General features: G+C 38.3%; 1 protein-coding gene across 2 annotated transcripts; it reads left to right on the top strand.

Annotated features, from left to right (window-relative positions):
• Positions 1-990: 990 nt before the first annotated feature.
• LOC121738357 lies at positions 991-22,961 on the top strand. Of its 2 annotated transcripts, XM_042130383.1 has the most exons (14): positions 991-1,129; positions 2,247-2,278; positions 2,424-2,622; positions 2,890-2,948; positions 3,393-3,579; positions 5,969-6,141; positions 6,497-6,812; positions 7,778-7,880; positions 7,951-8,062; positions 8,155-11,089; positions 11,278-11,491; positions 19,561-19,689; positions 20,401-20,589; positions 22,142-22,961. In XM_042130383.1, the coding sequence occupies exons 3-14, from the start codon at positions 2,428-2,430 to the stop codon at positions 22,294-22,296; spliced, it is 4,767 nt and encodes a 1,588-aa protein (XP_041986317.1). In that variant the 5' UTR covers positions 991-1,129; positions 2,247-2,278; positions 2,424-2,427; the 3' UTR covers positions 22,297-22,961. The 2 variants fall into 2 exon arrangements, with proteins under 2 accessions (XP_041986317.1, XP_041986397.1); XM_042130463.1 differs by lacking the exon at positions 2,247-2,278.
• The last annotated feature ends 1,017 nt before the right edge of the window (positions 22,962-23,978 follow it).

Raw genomic sequence — 23,978 nt, 5'->3', positions numbered from 1 at the left:
GTACCAGGGTTTTTTTTATAAAAGCAATTGACACCAATTTTGTTGACATCGCGCGCTATAAACTGAAGTCCACGCGGACGAAGTCGCGGGCAACAGCTAGTAATATTATAAAAGCGAAAGTTTGTTTGGATGTATGGAAGTTTGTTACACTTTCACGCAAAAACTACTGAATGTATCTTAAGGCGGGGATTAATCTCAATCCAAAACGATAACTTTGCACACAACCAAAGACCAAGCGTATACGTATTGCAATAAGATTCATTTTAGCTTAGCATAAAACTGTAGTCACTCGAGCGGATCTTCTCTATTTTTCATGTTTTTTTTAAATATCTTTGGAAATAAACATTAAGAAACAAAATTGTTCGGTTAAAGAATTTTTAATATAGATTTACTTAACTATTTATTCAAATAAAATGTATAATTATCCTAGTTATTACTTATATTTCGATGAAATAGATTTTTATCGGAGGTGAGTTTGTAAATTAATTACAGCCAAAGTATTAAGTTTTATTAAAATGTTTATAGTTTAAGATATTTTAAATATTGTGCTTTATACCTCATATTTTTTAAAACTTCGTTATTATATTGGAACTAGGTAAACCGGAAGTCGCGGAATAACAAATTGGGGTTTATCCTCGCCTTAATGAAACTTTACAATAATATAGCTTTAAATACATCAGAAGTGTGGCAACATTGCAAACATGTCGCGAACTTTGCGAGTGTGGATCAGTAAATTTGGTAGAATACGCGATGCGCGCCGCGGCACGGGGCGCGCTGTCGCGCGCGAGATTGGATCAGCAGTAAGAGGTCTTAAAAGCTGTATATGTCGGCTTTACGTTTTTATTATAAAATAAAATAAAAAAAATCTCCACAGCCGAACATATAACCTCCTCCTTTTTGGAAGTCGTTTAAAAAAGAAACGGCATCAATGACAGTTTGTTTGACACATGTTTGACATAAACAAAAGTTGACATTAGAATTTGACAGGAGTGCTGTGTGTTTGTCGTAAAATTGTTTCTTTTGTTGCTTCTGCTGCTAGAAACATTCTTTTAACTATAGTATTGCTTTCTTTTTACATCCAATAATGTTAAAAATACCATTATTGTAATAGCATGTAACGATGAACAAGGTATGTAACTCATTGTTTCTGAATATGTGTTGCATAGATTGTATACATTGCTACGACTGATACCCTCTCGACCTGTGTACTTTTATTCAACGAACACTGTGTTTTTCGACATTAATGTTGATAAATACAGACAAACATGAAGTACTTAAAGGCAAACAGTATTTCTACATCGTTATATAAATCCTTTGTTTCCTAAGAAGAACCTAATGTTCATAATAATATAGTATGTATAATCAACATCTCAATTTATCTAGAAATAACCTTAGCAACACTATGTTTTGTAGGTAGAAGGTACCTTATGAGGTCAATAGCTCTATTAAAATAACAAGTGTTACAAAATATATTATTCTACTATATTGTTATCTTTTCTTAAAGCTTAATATTATCTTTAAGGAAGGTTTATATAACCTATACAAGAATATTGCAACTAAATTTAAGCTGCTCTAGTGCACTGAATAGATCAGTTCAATAATTCAAGATTAATTGTCAAAAATGCTGTAAGGGGTTTTCATAGTTTGGCAAACACCTGTACATTTCTCAGGCCCGGTTTCCGGGGCAGGAGGCAAGCAGAGTAAAAGCACTTGTAAAATTTTAGTGTTGACAAGAAAAACCCATAGTATAATAAGTAATATTTAAATTACTGAAAATTTACTTAAAAATATAGACATTAAACATTTTCAAATTATATTTCAAAAATGTCAAATGCAAGTTAAACTCATGAATAAAAGGATTTGTAAGAAATTAAAATAATACTCGATAATAATATTATATTCATAGTTAACCCTTTGATCGTGGAAAAACAAGACACATTAGAATTTCTATTGTGTCTGGTGGTTTTTGCCCGATTTGGAGTATAACTATAGAGTAAAACCGTCATGTAAGTTCTTAGCATAAGAGGAGTGTTAGTACATATTATTATTTATTCATAGCTGTGATCCTTTAACCCAGTGTTACGCAACTAGTGTGCCATGGCATACTGTTGTACCATGGTCAGTAGTTGGTGTGTGATTATTTTGTGGTGTACCTTCAAAAATTATCATTTCTCTAGATGTACCTCAAACTTTCACTTATGAATTGAGTACAACTAGCAATATACCTATGAAATGATCTTTTCCAGATTCTGCTGATGTTGATTTCAAAAGATTAAAGGTAATATGGCTTAAATGATTAAGTTATTTTTCTGAAATGAATTTTTGTTTATTGTATTGTATTACAAAGGAAACGGCAAGAAATTTTACACAACATAATATATTTTTTATTTATTTTAAAAATATGTATGTTCATTTTTTTGTAGGGTAATGGATCCTGTGATTGATTCTGAATGGCTTGGTTTCAAAAATGATCCAATAGACGAACCCCAAACCTTAGGCAATGTCGCTCGCAGCTGGCAATGGAGGGAGAGAGGGATTGATCCCCCAAACTCCTCCGCAAACAAAATGGTTCTTGAAAATATTGCTGAAGACATTCTTGTCAAGAAACCCCTGAAAATAAGGGTAAGTATATTATATTCTCTTCTTATAAATCCTTGGTCCTATATATTTTATTTATTTATGATATTTAAAGTGTTAATAATAAGTTCTAGAAAAGTCTAATATTAATATTTTTTATTGAGGAAAAATGTTGAATGAGTCAGAGTTGATATTATTATTATGTAACAAATTGCTGTGCAGTGAAGTTGCAGACATTAAGTTATAGGTAGTTAACAGTAATTATTGTTAGTAACTGTACGTTGTAAAGTAACATTTATAAAATTTTTACAGTGCTGTGATCTACCTGGCTATCCCAGATCTACTTTTCTTATGGTGTTTAGTCCTGATGGGTATGTAACTTACTATTTCTATTGAAATTGTAAATTTTTAAATATTGTTTGATCTCTTATCACCACCAGAGAAATTATTCATATGCATGGTAGACATAGAGACATGGTGGACGTAATTTTGTCTGGTGATGTCAAAGCCAGCCAGAATCACGACCAAATAACATAGGTCTAAACAGTGACATTACCCAACAATAACATGTTATTTGGTTGATGTTACAACAAATTCATAGGACATATAATAGAAATAGAAATCATTTATTTGCTGAAATAAGGTACAATAATATGATGTTACAGTTGGGTGATCAACATGTCTTATTATGCCTTTCAAATCTTATACTAATATGTTTTGGAAGATGGCTGACTCTCGCCATCTGCCTATAATTTTTTTAGTAGTTGATTTAATTAAAACTAGGGGAAATTTTATGAAAGTATTTATTGTTTCAGGACCAAAGTAGCATCTTCGCACGCTAATCACAATGTGTACGTGTCGGACCTCGCCACCGGTAAACACGTGAGGATATTGAAGGGTCATCCTCGCACGCCCTGGTGCATCGCCTTCCATCCCTCTCACCCACAACTTATCGGATCAGGGTGTCTCGGAGGCCAAGTCAGAGTATGGGACATCTCTAGTGTAAGTTTCTTAACGGGTTTGCGTAGCGCTGTGCTATACGAGGGCTGCTATTTATGTATCCGGAATTAAAAAAAGAAACAAACATATATCATTTAATATGGTTTTATTACTTTTCAAAATATTCGCCGCGATGATCGACACACTTTTGCATACGCTGGAACCAATTTTCATAGCACTTTTTCCATTCTGATTGAGGTACTTATCTCCAAAACGTGCATTTTGAACGCATCAACAGCCTCTTCGCAGCTCGAAAAACGTTGACCACGTAATTTGTTCTTCGCGTATGGAAATAAAAAGAAATCGTTAGGTGCCAAATCAGGGCTGTACGGCGGATGACCAGTCAATTCGATCTTTTGACCCTCCAAAAACTGAGTTGTTTCAGCTGAGGTGTGACAGTTAGCATTGTCGTGATGTAATATGATTCTGCGTTGTCGGTTGTCCTTTCTTATTTCTTCAAAGACTTCTGGTAAACAAATGGTCGTATACCATTCAGAATTAACCGTTTTACGATTCTCTAATGGCACTGTAGCCACATGTCCATTAATTCCAAAAAAACAGGCGACCATTTGCTTCAAAGTACTTTTTGCACGAGTAACTTTTGTTGGTTTCGGCTCATCTTGGAACACCCACACCGTTGACTGTTGTTTAGTTTCGGGGTCATATGCATAGATCCAAGATTCATCACCTGTGTAGATATTATAAACGGCTTTTGACGTACCACGGTTGTATTTTTTTATCATTTTTTTGCACCAATCGACACGAGCCCGTTTTTGATCGATTGTCAAGTTGTGCGGAATCCAACGCGAACATATTTTTTTTACAGCCAAATGTTCGTGTAATATCTTATGTATGCTCGTCATACTTATGCCTAAGGACGCCTCTATCTCGCGATATGTAACATGACGATCACGCATTATTAGTTCCCGCACAGCATCTATATTTTGTGGGACAACAGCTGTTTTTGGGCGACCTTCTTTATTTTCATCCGTGAGCATAGACCGCCCACGATTAAACTCACTGTACCAGTGATAAACAGTGGTTTTTGATGGTGCTTCATCTCCAAAAGTTGCGGTGAGTTGAATAAAGCACTGTTGTTGATTTAGCCCACGCCGAAAATCGTAGTAAATCATTGCACGAAAATGTTCACGCGTTAAATCCATGGCAAATGAAGACACGCAATTTTCAAAATGACGCCACAATGGAAAAATAATTGACAGTCACATGAAACAAAATGTATTCTTCAACCAAAGAGTTCTATTTTCAAATGTTGTAATTACTTTTTAAATATTGTTCTTGTAAGTGGCCAGTTCCGGATACATAAATAGCAGCCCTCGTATCGGATATCGCGGGCGATAAAAGTATTCGTGTAAGAATTAAACATACCGTACCAGTAATACCTGGGTTTATCATTTTCTAGGCAATATTTGTCAAAATTTATATATTGAAACTAGCTGTCCCGGCAAACGTTGTTTTGCCATATAAATAATTTTTGGTATGAAAAATAGATGTTGGCCGATTCTCAGACCTACTTAATATGCTCACAAAATTTCATGAGAATCGGTCAAGCCGTTTCGGAGGAGTATGGCAACGAAAACTGTGACACGAGAATTTTATATATTTGATAGTGCTCCTATGTCGCATATATCTATAATCTAAACTCTTATGTTTGTAGCTTTTAAACGCAAAATTCGAACGTATAGACTTCTTTTGTATTCTAACTGTTGCTTCTCAATACATTTTGGATAATGTATTGTATGTTAGAAAGAATTTAACTAAATTTAAAACTAAAAGTGATAGTCACGGTAGAAACACTAGAAATAGGCACAAGCTGGAAATACCAGTGATCAGACTTAGCAAAATAAGTAAATCTTTTAAAGGTCAATGTATACGCCTTTACAATAAAATCCCGGAAAACGTTCAAAATCTATCAATTAATAAATTTAAAAAAGTAATTAAAGAACGTTTGTGTGCCAAAGCCTACTATACGGTCAAAGATTTCCTAAACGATAGCACATCTTGGGAGTAGGATGGCTGCTTGCAAGGCTGCTTCTACATTTATTATATGTGACTTACAATTGTGTATTCATATTGTATAGATTAAGTTATTTACATTGTAAATTTTATTTTTCTAAAAGACAAATTTTCCACTTTTTTACTAAAAAGTGGCCCCGTGCGAGTTTCTTACGCCGGTTCTTCTCGCCGGGTTAGTTCCCGAACCGGTGGTAGGCAACATGTAGTTCAACATTCTGAAAATATTTGATTCAAATTTATTCAGAAATAAAACAATTTTTATTTATTTATTTATTTACTTTATCTCGAAATAATAGTTTGTAACGAAAATATTACGAAGGTTTAAAGAATTATAATTTATAATTAAAAAATGTTTCAGGGTGGCAGCGAAGTTTGGAATGTTCGTAATGAGACTGTGATATCTTCCATTGCGTTTCATCCCAGCAAGCAGCTGCTAGTGATAGCTACGTACAATGAACTTTATTTCTGGGATTGGAGTCAGCCCGCACCATTCACTAAAGTCACTACAAATTCTGTCAACGAAAAAGTCAGGTAAACTGTTTATCAACTAAAGTATGGATGAGGGACACAAAGAAATTAGTGTATCGATCTATGTATCTATCTATCGCTACTCGTCTCTATCACTTTAGCAAGAATACATTCCTTCATAATTTTTTTCCATAATATGGTTAGGTTTTATTCCTTCATATTTTTTTTTTCCATATGTATTAGGTTTCCATATGTACCGATAAATACGCGATACCAATTTTTCCGTGCTCTAGTGACAAAAAGCAATAGATAAATGTATGAATTTCTGTGCGTGCTTCGTGACTGGACTTAAATTATTTTACTTTTCTTTAAAAGTAAAATAATATTTCGAGCTACATCTATGCTCTCATGTTTTCAGATATGTGGCTTTCGACTCGCTGGGTTACAAACTAATAACCGGCATATCGTTGAACGCCTCCGCTTACAACCCAATCAATATGTCCATCCACCAAAGTAACCCTGCTAATAACAACGACCAAAACAATCCAAGGAGGGACGAGTCAGACGAAAACGGTGGGCACGGGAGGAACCAGGACAGCAATGGTTCAGCACAAGATCTCATAGTGAACTCCTATCAGAACCTAGTGCAGCGTTACGACAGTCTAGTGAGGAATTATCAGAGGCTGTTCATGGTCCGACACCGACTGTCCTCTACTCCTTCACCTCCCAGCACAGTGAGTATTTATATCTAGGTGCTGCTTTGCATATTTTTTATATTAATTTATTTCAAGAAACTTAAAAAGTAATACGTTTACGTTGAGCCGAAATTTGTTTGTAACAGAAATGCATGTTCTTGGAAAAAAATAATGATGTCCTTTTCCGAGACTAAAAATATCGATATACTTACGAAATTTTATCTCAATCGACTGATATAATATAATATCAGCGTGAACGTAATATACAGATAGTAAGAGAGACACGCCTTCGCCTTAATAACATTGTAACATATAAAATTATTATAGATTTATTAATTTTAAAGCAACTTTATTAAACGATGTCCCTTAAGGACGCTATCACATTTTTTCACAAATATCAGCAATTTTCAGGTACCATTTTAAAGAATTAGGAGTCACACTGCGAGGATATTTTGGTTTCAAATGAAAGATAATATGTTCATCTCCACGTCCACGCCATAAATTTTTACCGCCGCCGCGGTATATATAGCCGCATACAAAATCTTCACATAAATACGTTTTAACCATCACAATAATTTCAAAATATTAAAAAAATGGGGTTTGATTAGGTACCATTATAGCTAAATACACTGAACTAAGGAAAATAAATATACAAAAAAAATTGTTGCTTATTTAGTTCCCTATACGAATAGCTAAATATTTTATTTAAAAATAAATAACATTTCCATTTATAAGAAAAATAACAAACGCTTTCAAATTTCTTCATACATTTTCGCCCTATCAAGAAAGCGGCGAGCGTCGTAACCGCCACTGTACAAGGCGCGCTGATATTAAATGTTATTTTAATGTCCTTAACGTCGATATTCGTACTGACCTGCTAATTTTTGTAACAATTTTTGTGATAGCGTCCTTAAACTTTTAACATAATGTATAGCCACATAACAGCGACAAAAAATAATATAATCAACTTCGATGTTTCAATTTTCAACCGTGACAATTTTTAGACTGACCGCGGGACTGACCCGATGGAAACAGACCCGTCGCCCGAAACGAACAGCTACACGCGAGTGGCTCGAACGTTCTCAGTACCGCCTCGGGAGGACGATGGTAATATATTGGCATTGAAGTGGTGTCATGCCCTAATGATGTTGTTTGTAGAAACGAGGTTGCTTTCCAGAAAATTCTACGACGCGGGAAGATACCGACCCCCTCGCCGGCGGCGACGGGGAGGCCGGTAGCAGCAGAATTTTCAATCTCGACGCTCTGTCTTTCGATACTTTGTCCGCGAGGTACGATAAACGGCTTACAGTTTCCTTACAGCTTGCAATTTAGATCACATAAATAGAAGTTGTTAATACAAAACGTTACCTATCGTTTTCAGGGAGCCGGGTACATCGCGAGACCGATCGTCGTTTGGCTCGCGACAATCTGCATTCCAACCCTTGAACGATGGCGGCAGGCGCACGTTCCGCACAGTCGACCAGAGGGAGCGGACCTCGAGACTCCTACCTAACCCGTTTTCGTCCACGAACGTTACACCCCGACCCAGTAGGTTCACGTTCACGAGCGGCTCGCTCGACCCGCCGGACGACAACTCCGAGTCCTCGCGGACCCGCGTCTTCCTCTGCCCCACCTACCGCTCCGTCACACCGCCCGAGGTGCTGGATCTGTCCTCGCAGAGATCCACCGACAGCCAGCAGGCGACGCTCTCGGCCTTGAACGACAATCTGACCAACGACACGACGGCCCCCCGCGACACACCCTCGACTTCCGCCGCCGCCGCCCAGCGAGAGACCCCTTCCGCGAACGCTTCTACCCCAATGTCGGGCCCCGTCGACGCCCAAACTATCAACGAAAGCTTGGACCTGATTCGCGATATACTGCGCGATTCGGGGACGAGATTATTGAACCTAATAACGAACATGTCGCTGTCGACGCTGGCCAACGTCGAGCGCCGGGAGCGGAGCCTGCCGCGCCGGCGGACTAACTCCCGTGCGCAGTCCGACGAGAACGACGTCGGCGACCGCGCGCGGACGACGCGCCCTCGCGTGCGCCTCTTCAGCTCGAGCCTGCGCCAGGAGTTCCTCTCCTCCAGCTCCGAATCCGACGGCGACCGATCACCGGAAGTCAATATATTCCGAACTCGGAACACCACGTTCCGGGAAGACGACCCGAGGCGGCCGGCCCGCGCCGCCGAGGTGCCCTACAGGTTAATGCGGCCGACCGATAGATTGGTGATCGAGCTGGGGGAGCCCGAGTCGACCGCCACCGACCGGCCGGAGGGCGTCAGCGTTACCGCAAACGGGAGCCGCTTCCGAGTGCGCTCCCAGAGCAACGGGCCCGACGCGGAGCCCGGGGCGGCGACGCGCGACGGCTCGGTCGACGCGGAGCGAAGAAACGAAAGTAACCCCGAGATCGATCTCGACCGACCCTCGACGAGTAGGGACAATTTATGGGTCGGCGGCGTGGTGTTTCCGCCGGACGAGGCCTACAGAAAGGTGAGGGAGGGGGTGAACGCATTACAGAAGCATACCACGCAGCTAACGAATTTGTGGCTTCGCGGTAGCAGGATCACCATGCGCGAGCTCCGCAACATGTGGGAGAACTTGCGGCGACGCATACTGATGCTCCACAGGGAGCCCGGACGGCGGGACGTCCCCACCTATTTCACTAGATCCCTCCTGGAGCGGTGCATGATGCTGTCGGACATGACCGATCAAATATCGCGCGGCTCCAGCAGGACCTCGAGAATAAACTCGAGAAATAGAGATGCCGCTCGGGACACCGAAAACGGTCCCGAAGTCAATATGACCTCCCGAAGCGACGGCGCCGTAGACGACAGCGAGCCCGGTCCATCCACGGGAGGTGCCGACGAAACGTCTCGCGAGAGGCCCCCGACACAGAGGTCGCCGCAGGCGAGACCCTCCGCCGTACTACGATCCACTCTCGCTCAGAGAAGACGACCGTCCGGCTTCAGATTGAGACTGGAGGAGGAGTTCAGACGAAGGTCGCGCAACTCCGTCGCGACTAGACTATCACAGAGATACTCGACGAGACCGAGAAGGGAGATCGTTCGAGCCGTGGAAATAAGCGCCACACGACACGAAATCCGCATGCGCGCCATGCAGGTGCTATCGGTGATGTTCAATATGATGATGATGTGCTTAGAGGAGAGGGGATTGAGCCAGCTGATAATAAATATGCTGCGAATTTTGAAGAAGGCGCTGGCCCTGACGTGCTTGATGTTGATGACCAACAGGCCCGGACGAGCCGGCGACGCCTCCTCGCCGCAGCGAGTGGACCCGGCGAACGTCATTCGCCTCGAAAACATAGACAACTCGGAGCCGATCAACGTGGACGGCCCCGACGAACCCCCCCATAATCTTATTCTTAACGAAACCGAGGACAGGCGCTCGCAAAGAGATGCGGACAAAGCGAAACATTCCAAGCGCGATTCGCCGTCTGACGTGAAACCCTCGACGTCCAACGCCACCAGCTCCACGGAGCCGACGCCGAGCACCTCGAGCGCTACTACCACCCAGAGGTGGAGTAATCGCTTGGCCGTACAAATAGCGGCCGCGAACAGAAACAACTCTGCGACCGCGAGGAATAGGAGGGAGTTGTACATGGAGAGCAAAAGACTAAAGGCGCTACATAGAACGAATCCCGCGGCTCATCCGCTGGCAAAGAGGAAAGTTTTACCGCCGGTTTCCACCTACAGAATTCCCGCTCTGCGTTGGGCGTCAAAAAAGTCGGTCCATATTGCGCAGTCTACTCCGAGAGCCCCACCGAATCCCGACGAGCCCGTGGCCGGCCCCTCGGGCGCCAACTCCACCGACTGCCCCAGGAGACAGAACCACGATGTACACAACTTCGAATACAGAATAAATTTAATAAGAATGGCGCACATGCAGGCCGTCAGATTACGGAACGCGGCCAGAAACAGGTTTCGACGCCTGCAAACGATACGCTTGTATACGCCCTCGTCCGTGCGGGAGATGTTCACTCTCCAACCCAACGGGGACGACCAGCAGGAGAATCGGTCCAACCTCCAAAATGGCCCGGAGACGAGCAACCGAAGGTCTCTATTTTACGAGTACACTACCGCGTCCCACGTGCTGTCGAGAGATCGCGTGTTCCATCGAGGCTCGACGAGAAACGCCGAGGGCTCCGGTCAGTTCCAAGCGGTCATCGGCAGTGCTAGCGCGCCCCTATTGCCGGGCGAGGTACCGACGGCCAACTCCGAGAATCGAGCGAATCAGCCCCCCAGGCGGCCGCGTATTCACGATTACCTCCAGCCGATCATACTCGCGCAGGTGAGCTAATTTTAAATCTCTACTAAAACCGGCCAAGTGCGTGTCGGACCACGCGTGCGATATAGGGTTCCATACTACGAATAATAAGAACTATAATTTATTATTCGTAGGTTCCATAGTACCGCTATAATGAAAATATATTTTATCTACGTCTTCCCTATTAACTGCTTAAATGTCGTATGTTTTAGAACGCTATGGTGGTGGACGAGGAGGGCGGTGCGGAAGGGGGCGGGGCCGGCGGCGGCGGGAGCGGTGGGGGCGGAGGAGGGGGCGCGGCGCGGCGGCTCGGCGGTATGGCGGGACTGCTCGACGCCGGCATCATCTCCGAGGCCCTCCCGCCGCTGTCGCACCGGATACAGGCCTGGAACTTCGCGCCCGGCCTCCCACCTGATATTTCTGACAGTTTGTATAGATTTCATTACAGAAATACAATATGCATTACGTTCTGAAGACCAGCTTAGATACAACTACTTCACTGATCTTGCTGTCACTGATTTTGTGTTTGATGTTATTGTTGTTGTTTGATATTTGATGGTGCGGATAAATGTTAGTGAATTATATTTCGCAGCAAATCTTGAGAGCTTCTTAAATCAATTTTCGGTTGCGCCATAATTTCTGAATTTATTTTATGAAGTTTTTCTAAGTTGATAGATTTCAAATTTAAAATATGTTCAGAGGGTTGATTTTCTTTTACAGGAACGATATCTGAGATTCTTAAGGGTTGTCCTTTAATAATATCATTTGAATTTGAAATAGTGAATTCTGGAGTCTGGATGGAACAGCCTTGAGGTATAATAGCGAGATGGCTTCCATTTAGAGTTTTATACTGCAATTTTCCACAGGATGTTTGAATTTTAGTTGATTTCGGAAAACTAAGAATGTAGTGCTTCTGGTCTAATTGCTCGAATGCTTCAGATTCTTGGGATATAGAGGTAAGTTTACAGGATGGCAAGAGCTGCTGCTTCGTAATAAGAGTGTGGATGCATTCATCATGATTATTGAAGGTATGAGCAGGATTCTCCTCGCAGATATAATATGCCGAATTAGCTTTTAAGCATTCTGTTTCTATGTACCTAGAATCTCTTTCCTGAATTGCTATATAAGGAGACATGGGAATAAGAATTTGATGATTTCGGTTAGGAACTGCAGAGAGTTTGAAAAGGTCAAAAGGTTTAGGAAGGACAATCGGCACTTTAAAAACTAAAACTATTTTATTATCTAGATAGTAATATCCAAATTTCATAACTCTAAAATATTCCCTTAAATCTATATCTAAGGTAAATTCATTTGAATATAAAACTTTAATTTTTGAAATCATACTTCTTAACATAGCTACACTAATAACTGAATGTGCTGTGCTCGATGCAAAGCTCAAATTCAACATATTTCCTAAATTAACTAATTCAATCGTTAAACTATCTATATTATCACCTAAAATTAAAAGATATTGAGATAAATGAGCGTATTTAATTAATTCAGTTTCTCTCTTGAAATCTTTTTCCATTATATAATTTAAAGTCTTATTAATTTTATCTTGATTTTCTACAATAGTATTTAATATTTTAGTATGATGCTGTAACCATTCTCTAGTTAAACTAATATGATTATTATATTCAGACTCCAATTTAAATTGATTTTCTTTTAAAACTTTTAAAGCATTTTCATATTTAATTGCATCAGTATAATCAAGATTACCTGATATACTTTTTATAATAGATCCTAGTCCATTGATCAAACCTCTTTTAACACGCGAAACTTTAAACGTTTGCAATATTTCTGTAATTTTATATAATTTGCCTGAGAGATATTCTAAATGTGGTTCATATAAGGATAGGGTTTTATTGTTAAGTAAAGGACGAAAATCTTGAATTTGGGAATATACTAAATTAATTTTAGATTCTATGTCTTCTAGGTTAACATGCTGTAAAAAGATATGATATTGGTGAATGATCCTGGTCTGTCCAAGTTTGAAAGGTAAGAGTCCTGGTCCGTCGTCAAGTGTCTCAAGTTGAATTTCTTGCGTTCTGCTTAGATGTAGAGTCGTCAGTATTGTCAGTATTGTCCTGTAACAATTGAGCGCTTTTAGGCACTCTTTTCAGCCGGGATTTTGCTATGGGTAACTTTTTCTTTTTAGTGTAAATATGAATTGGGAGATTTGCCATAACTTTATCGTGAGTATATCTAGAAGCTAATTTTTGTCTGGATGCTGAAGGATTTTTTATAAAAACTTGTTGTTCAGGTAAGTATTCTTTTTCAGGTTCTCTGTTCTTATTTCTATTGTCCATTATAATATTACGAGTTTCAGTAGTCATATCATTTATTAAGGAGTAAGCTAATTTTAAACGTTCTTTATGATCTACCATATACTGCTGTAACAGATGCGACGTAAGGTCTACATTAAAAGGATCTCTTGGATCAAAATGTCCTGTAATTAAATCTATTGGTTTGCATTTTGTAAAACTATGAATAGAGCTATTATAACCTAAAATTGCATAAGGCATTAAAAGTACTACGGAATCATGTTTCTTTTCTAATCTAAGTATACGTAAATGCTCTAATAGAGTTGAATGAAATCTTTCGACTAAACCATTTTCATTCGGTGTATTCGGTGCAACTTTATGATGTTGAATCTTATGTAACCTAATAAATTCGCTAAATAATTGGTTGGAAAATTCGGGACCATTATCTGTAATAATTGTTATGGGTAATCCATGGTGGGTACTAAATTGAAGTAAAGCTTGAACTACACTAATGGCTGTACCATCTTTTAAATAATAAGCTTGAGCATACTTTGAAAATGAATCGACTATTGTAAGGAACTTTTCACTTTGAGCTGTAAATAAATCTAAATGAACTAATTCAAAGGGCTTACTGGCTGGGGGAACTACTTTAAATTGCTGCTTTATAGGGTTTCTATCGTATTTGGCTTGTCCGCAAATTATACATTCATTAATAAATTTCGTAATTTGTTCTCTCATATGGGGCCAATAGTATCTACTAGAAAGGGCAAGATAACACTCATTAATACCACGATGATTTGTTTTACCATCATGATACTTATTAATTATTTCCTGTTGCTTTAAATATTCTTTTATATTCTCTAATTCTTTCTTTGCACAAACTAAATTCATAGCTGAACTTTTAAACATTCTTTGTAAAATAGGAATAACTGTATACATTGCCAAAGGGGGATTAAAAAGTAAAGCTGTTTTAATATTGGGATGAACATATTCTTTAACTGCATTAACTACATCTTCTTCTAGATTTGACTCGGATAACTGTATTGAAATTCTAGTATGAGTGTCAAAGGGTTTTGTTAAAATGGGTTTTCTTTTAATATCGCCTACTATACTAAAAACTATCTGTCTCTTGAATTTATTCAAGGGTTCATCAGTAATTGGGATTTCTAAAATTGGATTTTCGTCGGAAGTGTGAACGGTAAGTGTTCTGGAGTCATCTAATAATTCTGCTATTTCAGGTGCTGTAACTGTACGACTATCGTGAGACATATTAGCTATAATAGATTCTAATTCTAAACCTGGATCTTCATGAATATTTATTTCTATACGTGATAAGGCATCGGCATTCGTGTTACTTTTTCCTTGCTTATAGACTATTGTAAAATTATATTCACTAAGTTTTAAGCGCCACCTCGTTAAGCGAGAATTGGGCTCTTTCAAATTCATCATCCATTGGAGTGGTTTGTGATCGGTTATTATTTTAAATTTACGTCCGAAAAGATACGGTCTGAAATATTTCGTCGCCCACACTATTGCTAATAACTCTTTCTCTATTGTACTGTAGTTGGTTTCACTTGAATTCAAAGTCCTGGAAGCATATGCAATGGGTTTGTCTGAACCTATAACACCTTGTGATAACACAGCGCCTATTGCAACATTCGAAGCATCTGTTGTTAAAATGAATTCCTTGGTAAAATCTGGGTATTGAAGTACTGGGTCATTTAATAGTAAAGTTTTACAATGATTGAAGCATTTGATATAATTTTCATCTAAAGTTATTTTACTGTCTTTCTTTAAACATTGGGTCATGGGTTTAGTAATTCTGGCAAAGTCTGGAATAAATTTTCTATAGTAACCTAAAAATCCGAGAAAACGCTTAATTTCTGTAGGGGTTTTTGGTAAGGGATAATTTTCAATGGCTTTAATTTTATTTGGATTGGGTTTAACTCCTTCGTTACTAATTACGTGTCCTAAAAACTCTGTCTCTAATTTTAAGAATTCTGATTTATCCATCTGTATTTTAAAGTTCGATTCTCTAAGTCTCTGGAATACTTTTTCAAGGTTTACCATATGTTCCTGAAGGGAAGTGCTGAAAACAACGATATCGTCCAAATAAACTAAACAGATTTGATTTTGGAGTCCTCTTAAAACATTGTCCATAACTCTTTGAAAAGTAGCTGGAGAGTTCTTAAGTCCCATAGGCATTCTCAAAAATTCATAATGACTATTTTCTACGTTAAATGCTGTTTTGTGAATATCTGCTTCATCCATTTCTACCTGATAAAATCCGCTTGCTAAATCTAATGTGCTAAAATATTGACATCGGCCTAATTTATCTAGTACATCGGTAATATTGGGGATGGGATACTTGTCATCGATAGTTTTTTCATTTAGTTTCCTAAAATCTACTACGAGACGCCATTTAGTTTTTCCAGACGCATCAGCCTTCTTCGGTACTATCCATATAGGAGAGCTCCATGCAGAGTCTGAAGGTCTTATTATATTCTGATCTAACATCTTATTAATTTGGTTCCTAACTTCTTCTCTATGGACGTATGGATAACGGTAATTTTTAGCATGTACAGGGGATTCATCAGTAGTTCTAATTTTGTGTTTAATTTTATTTGTAAATGTAAGCGTTTCTCCATCTAGATAAAATACATCTGCATAACGGGCACATAAATTTTCTATATTTTTAGTTTCTTCGGGATTAAGATGAGAAGTACGAAGTTTAGATAAAACTGCTTTTGCTCTATCACTAACAATATTATAATTATGGCATTCTACATTATAAGATTCTGCACTAATTGGTTGGTTTAAAGAAAATATTACATCATTTGGGCTTTCATTAATTACCTGTATATAAGCTCTATTATTTTTAACTTTAGTAATGCAATCTCTTATTTTACAGTGACATACAATATGCTCGTTAACTATTGCTTCTCCGTCATGAACATTTATAGGAACTCTAACTATTTTAGAACTTTGAGCGGGAATTATATCTTCATATAAATTACAACTTTTTGAATCGTACATTAAAATTGGATTACTGGCTAATGTAGTAATTAAATTTCTATTCTTTAAATCAATTTTAGCTTCCCATTTGTCAAGTAAGTCAAGTCCAATTAGTCCGTCAAAATAGTCATGGAATTTATAAATGAATAAAGTTATATTATTTCTATCGTTAAATTCTGAAAAACAAGGTATTGTAATAGAATAATCGTTACGGGTTGTAGCATGTACATTGGTCACTTCAAATGGTTCATAATTACAAGGAAAATTAGGAAAATATCTACTAACTGCATTAGGGCTTATAAAAGATTGATTGGCTCCTGTATCTATTAATAATTTAAGTGGAGGATTTTTAATTTGAATATACGGTAACTGTCTTTGAGTCTGTAAATTAATTTCTATCGTGGTTTGTCTGATTTCGGGGTTTTCTGAAAATTTTGATTTTGGCTTTCAGTGTCCTGAGAGTCAGAATTTTCATAGCTAATATTATTTTCAGTCATAGGTAAAGAAGGTTGGTCATAGTAATAGTCATAAGGATATTCAATGGGTTCTGTATAATATTCATTAGGGTCATAGTACATGTAAGGGTCACAGTAAGTCTGGTCATAGCACTCATTTAAATTTAACTGTCGGGATTTAAAATAATTTGATGTGGGCGGATTTCCCTGTTTAGTCCAGTCATGTCCTCTTAAGGGTAACGGCTTAGGGGTAAAATGACTAACACCACTCATAGGAACAGGTCTATTAGATTGATTACTATTATTAAAATTATTATTATTCTGATTATTCTGTCCAAAATTATTCTGTGCAAAATTATTCTGTGAAAAATTATTTCTATTAGGGATTCTAAAGACATTACTCTGAGGGTTAAAATTTGGGGGTAAAGCACGGAAAATTTGTTGAGTACGAGAAGGTCCTTGATTTTGATTGAACATAGGCCTAGGTTGCCACATATTATTTTGAGGTCGTTGCTGCCAAAATTGAGGTGGTGGTTGTGGAGGGTTAAATGAACGAGATGTACTGGGCATATTAAAATTATTATTAATTTTATGATGATTACGTCGGTCAGTATGTGAGTCATTTCTGTCCTGCATATATATTATATTCATTTCGTCATGAACATATTCAAGAGCTTTTTCAATAGTTTCAGGGCGCATACAGCGTATCCTGGAACCTAGGGGATCTTTTAAACCACGAAGGAAGGCTTGCAAGGTTAACTTTTTATATAAATTACGTTTTGCCTCAATAGTAGTGGAAATCGTCTCATGCAAACTAATATAAGTCATTAAAGTGCTAAAAATATTCTGGCATTTTTCATAATATTCCTGAGGAGTTGAAGACCCCTGTGTCAAAAGTGCAAGATCATTATATAAAGAGGTTTCATCACGTTGGTCCGAAAAATTATTTACTAAAGCTGTCCTAATACCTTGCCAAGTATCGGGTATGCCATTCGAATTAATTAACCTGGCGGCAGGTCCAGTTACTTTATTTAATATACCGTTAATTAAAGCTAAATTAATTAAATCATTCCCTGGAACTACAAATTTTTCTACGAGCTGATCACATAATTTAATAAATCTAGTAAGGACATTCGAGTTTCCATCAAAATCTGGTACTAATCTTAATGCTTTAAAAATATCATCCATAGTTGCCATATTTAAATTTGAATTTTCTTCACTAATTTCTCTAATCGTATCTAAAAATTTAAATCTACTACTAATTCTAGAAGTCCTCGATTGTCGCGGATGGAAAATCTTGAAATTAAATTTAATTACTTAAAGGATAAGAAAGGAGCAAATTCAGAGTGATTCTAAAAGTACTCACATAAGCTGCATTTCGGCTCTTCTTGGGCGTATCGATGGCTGGATACAGTCTTCTGCTGCGCGAAGGTTCTTCTTTCTTCGGTAAAGACTTTTGGAAGTCAAGTAGCGATCGCATGCGCCCGATTGCGATATCCTTTACGAGGGCTACTTCCGAATCCGTACGACTGCGCCAATTATATTTCGCAGCAGTTCGACTTCCAAAAAAAAACAAAATTTCTTAAAATATTTTATTAATTAAATCTTACAATAATTAAGCTATAATTAAATTGACTCGACTATTCGACGATCGAATAATAAGTGACGCGAAATAACTATTGCAAAAATGCTGTAAACTGAGGAATGCTGACTCCGCGCCTCGTGCCGCTGCCGCGTGACTGTGGTCGGGTGCTGCGTCGGCGTTCTTCATAGGGATCCGCAGCGTAACAAGTGGATAATTTAGGCTAAACATCGGAAGCCGTTATTGATGCTTATACGTTCGCGACATACATTTATTTCGATTACAATAAGTCATAAGATGATGATATTATGTAATTTATTCACGATTTACTTTAAAATATATTCCCAAAACAAATTGAGTAAGGGGGATATTAGATTATCATATATATTGGATCCGAGATCATTGAGTCAATTATATTGGATAATGTAATATAGACATATGATTCATTTCTTCCTTGATCATAGATTTTTGACATTTGCTGAGAAATTGGATCTAATACGGTCATAGAAATAGGTGTTGCCAGTTATTTAATATAAAAAAGAGTTTTTAATTTCTTGTTCGTTAATATGTTTCAAATAATGTAATCTAATAATTTTTCTAATTATATGCTTGGACGAGCTTTTGCCCGCGGCTTCGCTCGCGTTAAGAAGTACTATTATAACTTTCATCCCCTATTTCAACTCCTTGGGGTTGGAATTTATCTAAATCCTTTCTTAGCGGATGCCTACGTCATAATATCTACCTGCATGCCAAATTTCAACCCGATCCGTCCAGTGGTTTGGGCTATGCATTGATAGATCACTATGTCAATCATTCAGTCAGTCACCTTTAAGTTTTGTTGCTGAAATAACAAAAAACAAGCCATATTAAAAATGACGATGTCTTTTGACAAATCGAATTCTCTGAGATCTAGTAACCCTGACGTCAATACCTGTCAGCGTTAGCGCTCTCCATTGGCTATTGAAACCACATTTGACGTAAAATAGGATCAATGAAATATGATAATGTAATATGCAGATATGATCAAATGATCATATATATTGGATCCTATATATGATCATATAAATTATCCAATATAAATGATAATGTAATACCCCTATTAAACACATTCCATTTCAATTTAATTTCTTATGGGAATGAAATGATAACTTTTTTTATGTTGTCTGTCTTCTCATTTAGGTACAAAGAACATAGTGGTCCAGAAATGCAGAATACATAATGATGCTAGCATTGACATATCGAAAGACGGCAGATTGCTTGTGGCTCTACTACCTGTACCGAGACTAAGAAATACCAATCATTGGTTAGGTATGTTTTACGATTATATATTTAATAGAAATTTTAGTGTGCTTACACCAAATTACTTAACAAATTGGTTAAAATGACGCCATATTTAACAATAACCGTAACCACAAACGCTCAATTTTGGTCGGTTATCGTTAATGTTGACAAGGCTCACAGACCACAGTGTTGTCATAACAAATATTTTTTCCCGTCAATTTCTACTGCCCACTTTGAGAACAATATGTTTTAGCGCCTCCATTGTTTCAATTTGAAATGCTTAACCATATGAAATACATCACCCCCCAGGCCTCAACACAACGCTCCCATTTTTTTCTAGACCCCAAACCCCCCTAAGGGCCGATTCACACCGGAATGACAGCGGCGAGGCGAGCACTTTCAGCGTCATATGATTTTAAACTTTATCTTCATAGTATCGCTTAAGAAGTCTACGGCCGCTCGTGGCCGCTCGTGGCCGCTCGTGCCTGCCACGAGCGGCCGTAGACTTCTCTGCCTGCGGCCGCGATTTCTCAAGCGATACTATGTATTACAATAATGAAGATAAAGTTTAAAATCATATGACGCTGAAAGTGCTCGCCTCGCCGCTGCCATTCCGGTGTGAATTGGCACTTAAGATCTTCAGCGCCCACAAGGGGGCCCACTTTGGGAAAGGCTGCTCTAAAGCATTATCACTTTGTTTTGTTGCACCCTGTATATATTTCGTCATTACGTATTCAGGTGTTTACTCCCTGGAGTGGTCGCGGCTGGGTCAGTGCCTGCACACGGCGGCGTTCGAGCACAGCGCGGTCTCGGTGGCGCTGTCGCCGACCGCCCGCCACCTCGCCGTGGGGCTCGGCGCGCGCCGGTTCAGCTCGGCGCCGGCTAGGACCAACCTCTTCGCTCTGCTGTACCGCCTGGATCCACTGGGTATTTAAACAATGTCACATAAACAATTCTTTGCAAGAAACAATGTCTTTGCAGCTTGCACTGTTTTTGGTAAAACAGTGCAAAAAAAATACTGTCGCAAAAAGAAAATTAATTTGTGTGTGGGCCGATTTTTCAATCCTCAAATAAACAGACAGTATATATTCGACAGGTAGCAAAATATTGAATTTTTCAATCGTTAGATAGAACTTAACCGTCGAATAACCCCGCTAACAGAGGAATAAAACTATCCGTCGCGTGAACCACCAAAAAACCGCTATTAGACAGATAGTTCGGCGTTGACGTTGGTAAATGGTATTTGGCTTGAGGTTGTAATTTACGTTTATTTAATAATTATCGTTTAATATGGATATTTTCGAGGAAATTGATGATCTGGCAATTGAAGAAGAGGCCATAATAAACGAATAAACTTATATGAATTTTTTGGAAAGAAAAGAAATAATCGTCAGATCGAGGCCTAAGCATAATAAAATGTGGGATCCAAAAGTTTTCAGCGCCGATTCAGACTTTCAAAAGAAGAGTGCTACATTTGCTTTCCGTAGAATATAAATTAAGCAGGAAACACAAAGGACCTATCCTATCTACCTAATATAGTTGGTGCAGTTCAAAAAGTCTTTGTTTGTCACAGCATCTGTCTTTTTATTTTCAATCACATTAAGCAATAAATGTGCCCAGGCGTCAATTCGAACGAAACAGACAAATAACCTAAAAACAATGAGACACTTCGTTGACAGACAGGAAATAGTATGTCTTGCTCTAATAATAGAGTATTCACTATATTTGTTTCAACTGTGTAAAGTGGGAGTTGCCAGAGTTCAAAATTTCGGTCAGATAGTTAACTATGAAATAAATAACATTTGAAAAATTGACTATGACTTATTTGACGGTTAAACCACCGAATAACTTTATTCTTCAGTTAACTATCCGACATTTTATCTCGGGGTTGAAAAATCTGCCCTATGTGAACTAACCAGTGGTAGTGACTCTTTTATTTACTGCCAATTGATAAAAATAGTTGCACAATGTCAAGCGACTCTTGAGTTATGAGCATGACTCATACCCATTGTGTAGGTAATAAATATATTAATAACAGATTTAGTGTATATTTTCTGTTACATTTCGACTGCATGTGCATTTTTAAACTTTCACCTACAGGGTGCAATTAAACCTTTTGGCCAAATTAAACCTTTTGGCCAATTTTTTAGGGCATAGGAGAGTACATTTAACCAAAAAAAATAGGGTGTTAATTTTTTTACAATAACATTTTTTATCCCACTTAAAATCGTTTAACAGAATCACTTCGCGGCGGTGGGTATGAGCGGGGGTGACGCTCATACGCCACTACGCGCCTTTCCGTGGCGACGGAAAGGCGTGTAGTGGCCTTTACTTGTGGTGTTTTTAGGGTAACTTTCGGAAGCTATTTTTCAACATTTTAGTACTGAGTGATTATAAAAGAAAAAATACGTGTATTTTTATTTTTAAACAAGGATCAGTATATCGGAATTGTATCCTGTATAATGGCTTCTGATTTCAGAGAGTTCGAGTCGCACAGGCTTATCGCCGATTAAGGAGTTGGAGCAGACTTGGGAGCACGGCTTCACCAGCCTCAACTGCCTGCGCTGGGCGCCGCAGCCGGGCCAGGGGCTCGTGTACGCCGATAACACGGGACAACTCATCATCATGAGCTAAATGACGACTGATTCAGTTGAGATAAGACTCGAAGCGACTACTCGACGCCCGCAGAAATTCGGCGATTGACCTATCGTTGCTCGTGTCTTTCACTCACGCGCAAACATTTAGTTAGGTATGAGTTATGACGTTTCGACTGGTATATAGCATAGTGTGATAACTATATTTTCTCGTGTGAATAGAAGAAGTAGTAGTGGGTCGATGGCCGAATTATCTGTCTTCGGTGACCGGGTTATAGTATAATATGACTCCGTACGAATTAACTGCAAACCTTCTACTATGAAGTCACTTTGACGATACCAGAGAGTCACATTCCATTGAGGCCCACTTCCGCCAGTCTGGGTTAAAGTTAATCGTACGTTGTCTTTATGGTCCCTCTCATTTACAAAATAGAAGGAATGATATTTTAACAGAGTTAATTCACGCTGGCCCAAGTGGGCCTAAGGTGAACAGTTAAATCGTACGTTTTATGCGTATCGATCGTCAGCGTGCGTCTTTTATGAGTAGTGTGTACATGAAATTGCACTTTTGGTCACGTGGCTAGCTTTTTTATAAAAATGTTTTAATTCAGCAATCCTATAAATAAGGTCGATAAGAGATGGCGATGCATTTAAAACCCGACGATTTTTATCAACTTGTTTTAAAAGTAGACACTTTTCGAACGGCTGAAAAAACGTATGCAATTAAACACTGCGCATACATACACGTCACATACAAAATGAGCGCAGAGTGTGACCTTATCTCGACATCTTAAGTTTGTGAAGTGCTAACGTCGGATTTTAACAGCCTATAAAAGTTCTTGTAAATTAACACTTTGTTATTAAGTAGGTACTTAAGTGACGAGTTCTGCCCGACTTATTATTATCCGAAGCATGTATATAAAATAATATGTATATATAAATTACTTTCTCGCCTAGAAAATGAATCATTATAGGGTTTCTTTGTGAATTATCAGTTTTCAAATGTAGATTTGTTCCTCTTTCGTTTTTATACATACTATGTAATTAAATAAAGGGGGCCTAACGTTTATAAATATTTATTTTAGTTATATAGTTTTGAAATTATAAAACATCAATTATGGAAACTAGAATAAAGTCCTGTATTTTTTAAATAAAACTATCGATTTGCTTCTAAATTTTGTGTATTACTAGTAAAAGTCAATACGAATTATGTTTTATTTGGAGGTCTTAATCCAATGTCGGGATTGTGTTTATTAGAATGCGAATGTTTGAATTAATGTTTGTGACATAATGTATTTGTGATTCTCGTAATTAGGTATTTATTATCACAAAATTTGATCTCGTATCATTTCAAAAGACATGCCCTTTTTAGGGTTCCGTAGTCATCAAGGAACCCTTATATTTTTGGTCTGTCTGTCTGTCTGTCTGTCCGCGATTTTACTCAGAGACTGTAAGACCTATAAAGCTGTAATTCGGTATGAATGCAGATATTAAATGACGCCGACAAAATGGTATATAAAATCTTTAAAAAATTATTTTGTTATGGTACGGTATGGTATCAAGCGGGATGATATTTTTTTCGCGTCCACCCCACTGTGTGGGGTGTCGTTGGATAGGTTTTTTAAAAATATTATGGTTATTCATAGATCATTTTCCAATTTAGGGATCTATTTGTGAAATATGAAGTTTCAAAGCGGAAAAATCGTCCAGTGTCCCCCGCTT

The sequence above is a fragment of the Aricia agestis genome, chromosome 1 (assembly GCF_905147365.1).
Source record: "Aricia agestis chromosome 1, ilAriAges1.1, whole genome shotgun sequence".
Taxonomy (NCBI): domain Eukaryota; kingdom Metazoa; phylum Arthropoda; class Insecta; order Lepidoptera; family Lycaenidae; genus Aricia; species Aricia agestis.
This window is presented reverse-complemented; position numbering and strand designations above follow the sequence as displayed.